Source organism: Vigna umbellata, chromosome 1 (genome assembly GCF_029865625.1).
Source record: "Vigna umbellata cultivar VRB3 chromosome 1, Vumbellata_1.0, whole genome shotgun sequence".
NCBI lineage: Eukaryota > Viridiplantae > Streptophyta > Magnoliopsida > Fabales > Fabaceae > Vigna > Vigna umbellata.
In genome coordinates, this window is record NC_142165.1 from 31,495,654 (window position 1) to 31,506,435 (window position 10,782).

At 31.6% G+C, this 10,782-nt stretch overlaps 1 protein-coding gene across 1 annotated transcript; it reads left to right on the forward strand.

The window, feature by feature from the left end:
- Positions 1–3,709: 3,709 nt before the first annotated feature.
- LOC124846756 (serine/threonine-protein kinase SAPK2-like) lies at positions 3,710–6,935 on the forward strand. Its single transcript, XM_047324093.2, has 9 exons — positions 3,710–3,970; positions 4,104–4,178; positions 4,998–5,099; positions 5,314–5,367; positions 5,446–5,538; positions 5,626–5,718; positions 5,834–5,938; positions 6,055–6,153; positions 6,413–6,935. Exons 1-9 carry the CDS (start codon positions 3,851–3,853, stop codon positions 6,689–6,691), a joined length of 1,020 nt encoding a protein of 339 aa, XP_047180049.1. The 5' UTR covers positions 3,710–3,850; the 3' UTR covers positions 6,692–6,935.
- The last annotated feature ends 3,847 nt before the right edge of the window (positions 6,936–10,782 follow it).

Sequence of the window (10,782 nt, forward strand, 5' to 3'; positions counted from 1 at the left end):
ATCGTTCTTTAGTCTTAACTAGTTAATTTACTATACGATTGTTTGGTGTCACGAGTCTCTTAGGAAACGATACTTAGTCTTACCATTTTATATTACTTGATACGATTTGGTACAGTTGCCAATGAATTAACAATAAAACATGACGATTTTACAGGACGAGGTTGAGGACAATGGGACCAACCCAACATGGTACTCCAAATCTCAAGCCCCAAGCTCGTCCAAGGTCAACATCTCATTCCTACACAACCAGTCATTCGAAGCTAGATTGTCCAACTCAACCTTGCCTAAGCAAGGGGTGACATCCAGACCATCATTGGAGGTTTCACCCGAGAAGAAAACTCTCGAGTAGAACATAAAGGATACCAAAGGAGTATCAACTCGGTAAGCCAGTTCCCACCAGTTCCCACCATGACTCTTACCTTCTATAACCTTCTTCGACGAGGACATATGCTTGGATGACCCAAATCAAGACAATCCAGTGGTCGTCACTACAACCATCACCAACTAGCGAGTTCATAAGATCTTCATAGACCGAGGGAGCTCAACCAATCTCTATTTTGGCACGCCTTCAAGAAGTTGGATATTCCTACTAACCTAATTCAACCCTATCTATAACATTTGCTCGGTTTCGTTGGAAAATACTTTATATAGTAAAGACAAACACATCTTACAACATCTTGGTTACACCAAAAAAACATTAAATATGTTCGGAATCGTCGTGTCCACCTTGCATATGAATAATCATCATCGTCACGACGAACCCAAAAGAGGCAAAAACCTCTTATACCCTCGTGTCACCATATGTGCTCCCAATAAATTCGGCTAATGCCAGTGCCTTGTCCTAACCGATAGTAATCAAGCAACCCACCTCGTAGTAGAGAAAGCCAAACCTGGAGAAGCAGTGTAATCATATCAACCAATATTTTGAGGTCATGAAACTGACCCAAACGACAAAAGGTCACGTTTCTAGACGATAGCCAACCAATGCAAAAATACACCTTGGAAACCCTAGCGTCCCAAGTCACTACGGTTGGCCGCAACATAGATGAATTGATTCGCAAACGGATAATAAAAGTCCTCGGACTAAATGCAGAATTAATTACACTTAATTTATTTTCCTTTAAATTATGATCGAAGAGTCTGATGAAAAAAAAAAATCATATTTCACTCACGTTTAAATGTGTTTGTTGACAAAAAAAAAGTTTGTTGTGAAGACTCCCCGTACATGTAAATAAAAAACTATATGTAATTTTGCTTGAACAACTAATGAATGTTTATCCTTGCATGCTTCATAGCCATCTTGTATTTTATTAAATGCCAAATGCATTTGAAATTTTATAACATTAAGATTAGGTGGAAAGGTGGCATGCTTATCTTCGGCTGTAAAATCCAAAATGACGACCTTATCTTTGTCCAAAACAACTCTTCCATAGATACAGAACAAATAAAACCATGAACGTTTTGTTTTTACATTGTTTAATTTTTTAGCTGGTACAGTTGCACTTTCTGAAAAAAAAAAAATGCATCGTTTAATTTAATATGACCCTTAGATATTTTTAACGACAACGATAAATATCACATTATTAATTCTACGGCATTTTTACACTATGTAGGATAATGTTGGTAAAACCATCCATTTTCTTTTAAGTTGACTGATATAGAAAGAGTGATTTTAAGATGATTATTCTTGACTAACACGTAAACACCTTCATTCGCATTATTGTTCTTTTTTTGCTTTAGTTTCCTCTTTCTTATTTTAAATTTAAATAAATAGTTTCCATTAATTCTCTGCTACTTAAATAAATTTTTCAAGGTCTTTTATATTCAAAATTATGTACTATGTTGAATTAATTAAACCATTCTATGTAACCATCAAATTTCATCCTAAATAAGAAATTGAAAAATGTTCCTCCTCATATCGTAATCCCAGATTTTAAAATTCTCAGTTTAAGTTCTCTAAACTTCTTTTTCTAAGTTTTAAAATTATTTTTACATTAAATTTTATCATAATTATTTTTACATTAAATTTATTTTAAGGAGTTACATAAGTTAGCAAACCTCTTATTTAAATTATTAAAAATAATAAAAATTTGAGAGTTTCAAGGAAACAATATAAAAAAACAAACAAAATTTAACTCATTCCAAAATAAAGTGGCTAAAAAGACAATTCTAGCCTTCAATTTTTTTTCTTCAATTGGTCTCCACAATTTTGAAAATAATGTTTTTAATCTAATTGTCTAATTGTCTAAAATAATTTTTTGATATGGGTTCCAGTTAACACACTTTATTTGTGCAAATAACAGGAAAGTAATTGCTAAAATAATTCTATTGACATTGAAATAAACAAATAATTTAAGTTTAACCTCATGTAGAAAGTATCACCTGTAAGTCCACATTAAAATAACATCTTAATGCGAACATTTGGACTAAAATTACTGATTGAGAATATACAAAACTAAATATCTTATTTTAATATACAAAACTAAAACTATGTATTCAAAATTAAGAAACTAATCATATTCTAGCCAAATACAAAATACAATTAAAACTGATTAAATAAAAATAATATGTAGGTACCTCAATTTCATTTAGAACAATTGAAATTAATCCAACATTTTGGTTCCGAATTCACCGTTTTATAGTAATGGGAATTAATTGTGAGAATCCGATGATCTATATGTCATTACTCAAAACCGTTCTTTGTCGAAAAATTCTTATATTGTCAAAATAGTATAATTTAAAATCATTGAAATCTTTATAGGTAAATATGATCCAAATTATTAGTAAATTTGAGAATAAAATTTTAATTGCCTCTAAAAGTACTTCATGGTTAAGTCTTGAGAATTGATTACAGAGCGAATAATTATCAGAGAAGCGCAAGTGAAAGAGGAAGACAAATTTGGATAGCCATCACTATTTTTTTAATCGTAAATTACAACTATTCTTTTCGTATTCTAACATAAAAAATAATTTTAAAAGATTGGATATATATACAAGAAACATAGGTAGCGTATCTACATAACTAATTTTTTAAAAATAAAATTCTTTTCACCACTCGTATTGATATCATTAAATATTACAAAAAAAAAAAATAGAAGCATACAAATTAAGAAGAGTCTTTTGGTCATAAATACTTACCTAACAATAATAGAAGTATGGCTAAAAACTAGAAATAATATTTTTTTGCCTCAGAAATAGTCACCTAAAAATAAATAGAAGTATAAATGTTTGAAGGAATATTTTTCCACACACCAGTTCTACCACAAGTTCTTCTAAGTTTTCAACAAATGACTGGCTGAAAATATTTAATAAAAGTAAGTACAAAATACAGTACTTTTTTTTTATCATTCTGAAATATTAATATGTTTATTTTCCTAACTAGGAAACCCAGTAAGCAATTTCTTAGAAAGAGGCAGCATTTAAGAAGTTCAGCAGTAGATATGAACAGGAAGTTTAATTTTAATTGGAAAATAGTATACCAAAAAAAAAACATCTTAAAAATTATGTTTTGTCCTATTTTCATAATTAAATTCAAAACGTGTCAAATGTTATGAGTTTGATTTATGCATTTGTTTTCTTTTTCGAATTTTTCTGTTCTCTGTTTTCCTATTTGTCACCCCGTGATTGTGGACAGCAACGTTCGTACTGAAGTCAAAGGGTGGGTTGGATTCCGTCTTTATTAAGACTTGATGGGCATTTTCACAAACCCGAGAACCTACTTTTCTGTCTCGTATGAATAAGACATTCATTTTGAGTTTGGCTTTTAATTCTTCATTCCTTTTATGTTAAAAAACGCAGCACACTGGTGTGTAGTGTAGTTGAATTGCAGTGAAATTGGCAATACTAAAACATGGAGCGCTATGAGATTCTCAAAGATATTGGCTCTGGGAATTTTGCTGTCGCCAAACTGGTTAGGGAAAACCGCACCAATGAGCTTTTTGCTGTCAAGTTCATTGAGAGAGGCCAGAAGGTCTGCTTCATCTTCTTCGTCCTTTCAATTTCAGTTGCATAACTTTGTTTCTTTTTCTCTTTTTTGGCAAATTATTCATCTGGGTATGTGTTTTTTTTTTGCTCACTGTGGGACATTGGAATATGGGCTGCAGATTGATGAGCATGTTCAGAGGGAAATCATGAACCATAGATCATTGAAGCATCCCAATATTATTAGATTCAAGGAGGTTAGTAAAAGAATACTCACACTTCTAATAATGAGTGAAGGGTGGCTTCTATTTTTTTGGTTTTATGTTTAGCTCAATGATGAAATTCTGCAAAATATAAAATTCGCTTTTGGTCTTCATCCTACTTTTGAACAGCCTTTCTGTTTTGTTAATCTGTGCTATTTAGATGTAATATTTTAAGCATTCTTGGTTTAATTCTCTGACTACTTTTTATCGTTAAATGTTTTTTAACGTTTGAGGATCTGAATATTGGCCTAAAGAAAAGATGAGAATGTGAGATGCAAAGATTGTGTGGTGGTGGTGGTGGAAAGTAGTTACCACTCATGAAAGATGGGGAACTTGAGAAGTTAGCTTTGGAAACACTCATCATTATGACTTTGAATATTGATATACTTTTTATATTTTGGTCTCCTGTTTTGTTATTCTACCATGTATTGAAGTGGGTTGGGAATCAGAATTGAATTTAGCATAATACAAAGGTCCCCGCACCAAACTTTTTCGGATGTATTTATCCACTTTTTTTTTCAGTTTTCTTTTTTGCCCCCTTGATGTTTTTAGTTTAGACTGTGTGATTAGAAAAACCCATCCTACATTTTAGTTTTCTCTAATTTTCTATTTTTTATTTTCTCCTTTTCCTGTGTTTTGTGAATGGTATTGTTAATGTTTTGTGCTTCTGTTCGGAAAAAATTTAAATTTTATGATGAACTATGCACTAGGTATTTTACAATCTGAACATACTTACAATTGGAATCATATTCCAATCAGTTTCAAAAGAAGGAAAAAGATCCTTTGCGTGAGCTTTGATGAGTCTACTTGTAGGTCTTGCTGACACCAACTCATCTAGCAATAGTAATGGAGTATGCTTCTGGAGGAGAACTATTTGAGAGGATATGCAATGCTGGTAGATTCAGTGAGGATGAGGTAATATAGAAAGTGAGGTACTATTTGATTAGTTTATCTAGATCTATTTCAGTATAATGTTGTCTAGTTTTTATATTGTTGTTTAGGTTCCATTTGATAAGTCCAAAAGTTGAACTTAGTCTACTACACTTTTATTAATTTGGTCATGTTATGCTAGTGTATGCATTATTTCATTCAGAACTTGGGTCCTCAAGTCCTTGTTACTTTTTACCAGGCAAGATTTTTCTTTCAGCAACTGATATCTGGAGTCAGTTACTGTCATTCAATGGTATGAAACTAAACCTAACATGTGTCATGAACCATGTTCCTTCACAAAGAACAGATATTTATGGTAATGTCTATGCAGCAAATTTGTCATAGAGATCTGAAGCTTGAAAACACACTCTTGGATGGAAGCACTGCTCCACGACTTAAAATTTGTGACTTTGGTTACTCAAAGGTAGTATATAATGTTAACAAGGATTACAGCTTTGGATGATGATGCCCTTCTTCATGTGACATTAATTTATTATTTTCTTGTGTTTAGTCATCAGTATTGCATTCTCAACCTAAGTCAACGGTAGGAACTCCAGCTTATATTGCACCTGAGGTTCTTACAAGGAAAGAATATGATGGAAAGGTAAGGTCTTGTTTTTCCTCATTGCTTATGCTTTGGTTTTGGCTTTTTGTAACTTAGATACATGTGGTCCTTGCTGCTTTATTTTCTACTTATAAGTTTTCATTGGAAGCTATAGATTGCAGATGTATGGTCTTGTGGAGTCACCTTATATGTGATGTTAGTTGGGGCTTATCCTTTTGAAGACCCTGCAGACCCAAGAAACTTCAAAAAAACCATTGGTGTGAGTAAAATAACTGATGGCTGCAAATTTGTTGAATCCTTAAACAATTTTAGTATTAATATAAGAGTTTTTCTCACGATATGGTGTTTCAATTGGACCCTTTGTGGCTTATACAGAAGATACTTAGTGTCCAGTACTCAGTCCCAGATTATGTACGAGTTTCCATGGAATGTAGACATCTTCTATCACAAATATTTGTGGCAAGTCCTGAAAAGGTAACGGATTTAATATCTAGAATCTTAATTGTTTTCTGCATCTATAAAATACTTATTAGATAAAAGATTTAATTGCTTAATTTCTGGAGCAAAATGCTTATATAGATGCTCTTCATATTTATTCTCAGCTAACTTAATAGTTCCAGGTTTTGGCTTCTTCATGTTTTGGGCACAATTCTAGCAATGCTTATTGTTTCCTGTATTGAAATGCATTTAGACTCCTTTCCCATTGTATTGATCCATTTAAGGCATTTTACAGAGAATAACAATACCAGAAATTAAAAACCATCCATGGTTTTTAAGGAACTTACCCATAGAACTGATGGAAACTGGAAGCTGGCAAGTAAATGATGTAAATAATCCATCACAAAGTGTTGAGGAAGTGCTGTCTATAGTACAAGAGGCAAGAAAATCTCTTAATGTTCCAATTGTTGGTGGCCTTCTTAATGGGGGCACCATGGACCTGGATGACTTGGAGGCTGATGAAGAAGATCTTGAGGATGTAGAAACAAGTGGAGAATTTGTGTGTCCTCTTTGAGTGTGTGTACATGAACAAGCTAAGCTATTGTTTGATGTGAAAATGTGAATAGATTTTTCTGTTGGGGCTGAAATTCCTTAGTTTTTCAATTAAGATGAGTAGTATGGCTTGCTAAATTAAGGGTTTTTTTTTTCTTATTTTTATTTTTCCCTCTCAAATCCACGTGCCGTTTTCTAGAGATGTAAAATCACATGTTCCAAAATATTAGGATATTAAATAAAGCAAGTGTGGCAGGTTCCTCTATTGCATCATGGGAAACTGAATAATGGGATATAAGTAAGCTTTTGTTAATGGATTTTTTTTATATTGTAGACTGGGAATTCAGCATAGGATAAGACGTCTTTGGAAGTTCTACAAATCTATCTTAAACCTTTGTACTGTATGGAATCAATCAATATTGCCGACACTTCTTTTTCTATGTTATGCTGCCAAAGAAACATTTGTCCCTTGTGGAATCAGTCAAGAAAGTCGACAGTTTTCAACAGCATGTTAAGCCAATCTTCAGACGCTTTCTTTTTCTCTTTTGTGTATATAATGTTTATCACTATTTAACAACTTGAAAAAAACTACTGACAGTTAGTAAACATATTTCGATTTTTTTTTTCTGCACATCAAAAATCTTGTTATTTAACATATTAACTTGAACTGAGAAATAGAAACTATGTAAATTTTCTTCCATAACTTTCCTGGTTTCAGCTCTTCCCATTTCTTAAAGATTTCTCAGAAGGTACAATAGGCTTGTTTGACTTAATAAATAATAGGCTTATATTCTTGATAATTAGCCATAGTTAAAGTCTAAAACATCACACATGCTAAGATCAGTTAATTTTCTATATCAATGTGAACCAATTCTCCTTCTCTCTCAGTTTGTTCATCTTCTAATGTGGCATAAGAGAGGCAATGCAACAGTTATAGCACCTGTGGGGAATCAGACCACTTTTTCATTACAACTATACCAAGTATATGATGCTTTTCTTGATGGGTCTTCATGAATATTTCCAACAATTCGTATTCCTCCAATTATCAAGGTGTTTTACCGAATAATGCAATATGAGAAGCAACGTGGCATTGGCTTCACTGTCTCAGTATCTGATGCTTCACTTGCTTTTGCTACTCAAACTGCTTCTAAAGAGTCTCTACTGATGCTAAGCCAAAACATGGCTTTAATCAAGTTTTGATTCCAATGCTGATCAGACAGTTCAACTTATTGTGCATCAGTTCTCTTTCAGCTTTATCATTTTTTTGCTTTATTATACTAATAAGGGTCAAACATGCTTTAGTGCCTATAAATGCCTGTTCCTAAATTGAATTATATATATATACATATATATATATATATATATATATATATATATATATATGTATATATGTATGTATATATATATATATATGTATATATGTATATATATATATGTATATATGTATATATATATATGTATATATATATATATATATACATACATATATACATATATATATATATATATATATATATATATATATATATATATATAAATAATTCCTTATTATACCATAAATGAGAGAGCAAATTTTTTGTTTTCGATGATTAAACATAATATTTTAAGGACTAAAAACTAACATCGAAATGATTTTAGGGCCTAAATACAATAATTCCGTGATTTGAAATATAATTTAAGCAAGTTAGGCTGAGTTCATTGAGATGAAATTAACCAATATCCCTCGAGCTTTCCTAGTTACTTTCCCCTTCTATTATGCTTCATCTATATGTTGAACTATAGAAAGTTATTAAAATGTTATTCAACGTGAAAAAGGAAAATTAAAGAAGAGAACTTATATTTTCAATTTCCAAAAATAAAGAAGTTATACTATTATAGAAAAAGAATAATAAAAGTAAAAGAAAACAAAGTGTCAAATTTATAATTATGTATAAGTTCTTTATGTTGATTTTTTAATAATTATTTCGGTTTATGGGTCGAGGTGACTCTTCTCTTTAATAGGGTTTTCAAACTCCAAACACATATCAAAATCTTTTCTTAGTAAGAATGGAGAATGTGACAATTTTAGCAATAAATGAGTAATGAATGTAACCAACCTATCATCATACCTTAAACCTGTATTTATAGATTTTGGAATAGGATTCGAATTATCATCGACCTAGTTACGACCCAACTAGTAATAATCTTGCTTTGCTTTAATGTAAACATTCTTAACATTAATTTTTATTTAACCCAACCGTTTAGTTGGTCGACTGGCTCGTTTGGGGTTTCATGCTAATAAAACTGTCCGATCTTCTACTAATTGGACGGTCATACTATATAGTAATCTATATAAAATAGTATTGTTTACATAATTTTAATATTGAATTGATATAGAAAATTGTTCAAAAATATGAGGCTCAATAATTGATCTAAATTATAACCATGCATTTTTATTGAATTGAATAGGCAATTAAATAATAGTAACTAGTAACCAAATACAACCAAATGCAAATACAATCAAATATTAATTGATCTCATAGCAACAAAAAAAAACAGAAAATAGAAACTTCATAATTGCAAATAAACCCTAAATTTAAGTTTATTCTAACAAAACTCCTCCATAAATTTCAATTTTTTCGTCCTTAAACCATATCAGTTTTGTGTATTCATGGAACGATAGTGTAGGTGGTGACTTTGTTAACATGTAAACAATTTTCTCTCTACTTCCCACATGTTCTAACTCCATGCTTCCTTCCTTTACTTTTTCCTGGATAAAATGAAATCAGACATCAATGTGTTTGCTTATTTCGTGATTGATTGGGTTCTTTGCTAGCTCAATGATCGACCTTTAGTATACTTGGATCACGACCTTCTCTTCTTGCTTCATCTCTAGTCGCTATAAGAAAAATCGTTGTTACATACGGCCAAAATTCGTATGTAAGCTCAAAAATCCGTCTATAATGTGGTCGTAGATAAAGTTACATACGGATAAATCCGTATGTAATTATATACAGATATTACATACAAATATTTCATACAAATATTACATACGAATATTACATATTGATATTACATACGGATATTACATATGGATATTACATACAGATATTATATACGGATATTACATAGGACAAATGTGTATGTAATTACATGCACATATTACATACGGATAAATATGTAAATAACTGTGTTGGCAGATTTAAATGTATAACCTGGTGCAAAGATCTCACATACCTGTAAAATTAGTTCAATCATACAAATGCAAACACTTTAAAGACGCATAATACTCCCATACATTCATATATTGATGGAATGATAATAGTCTTCATACATAATAATTTGTTGGATCGATACATAATAGTCTTCATTCATATAAGATATCTAAGTGGTTACTAATAATATCAAATGTCTAAAATTCCTGATACTAATAATCCTTATAAGGATTTTCTGGATCTTGAAGTTGATCTTCTTGTTGGTCTTCATTGTGCTGGGGCTGATTTTGTTGGTCTGCCGTTGGGAGGATACTTTGTGCAGCCATGGCTGTTGACGATGGAAGATACTGCATTATTGCACCAATAAAAGTTTGGAATTGTTAAGTGATATGTATTATTTGTTCCTCACTACTAGTTAGTCGCGACTCACTATATGCTAGTCGCGACTCACTCTGTGCTAGCCTGGTTTGCAGTTCATTAAACTCCTCCGCATTAACTTGTTGACTAGAAGATGATTGTGTCTGTTGCAAGTAGTTATCGACACATTCATCCTAAGAATCCACATGTCCAATCTCATAAACTCGCCTCTTGTACCTTCCACCAACTGCCTGTAACCAACATCTATTCCTTAGTTTTTCCTACTCAATAGGATCTAAGGGATTGGTTTCTGACACACCAATGGATGCAGTCTCAAACAGGGCTGGAGAAAATCTACTTTGAAATTCTTCCTGTTTAAATAATAAATGTTTGAATCAATAAGATATAGTAAATAATTATTAATGGGTGAAATGTAATACAAGTTGTTGAAACTAACATGTGTTTGCCTAGTGAACGCCGAATATGTGTTTGTTGAAATATTTCATCAACATGGATTGATCGACCGAGCTCCTTTGACTGCAAACAAATAAATATGTCAAGT

What these genes read in the sequence shown, in the direction of transcription:
- LOC124846756 (XM_047324093.2), top strand. Translation starts at nt 3,851, where the DNA reads ATGGAGCGCTATGAGATTCTCAAAGATATTGGCTCTGGGAATTTTGCT. An exon ending in TCAGTTACTGTCATTCAATG is followed by an intron (nt 5,368 to 5,445) that starts GTATGAAACTAA and finishes ATGTCTATGCAG; the next exon opens with CAAATTTGTCATAGAGATCT. An exon ending in ACTTCAAAAAAACCATTGGT is followed by an intron (nt 5,939 to 6,054) that starts GTGAGTAAAATA and finishes TGGCTTATACAG; the next exon opens with AAGATACTTAGTGTCCAGTA.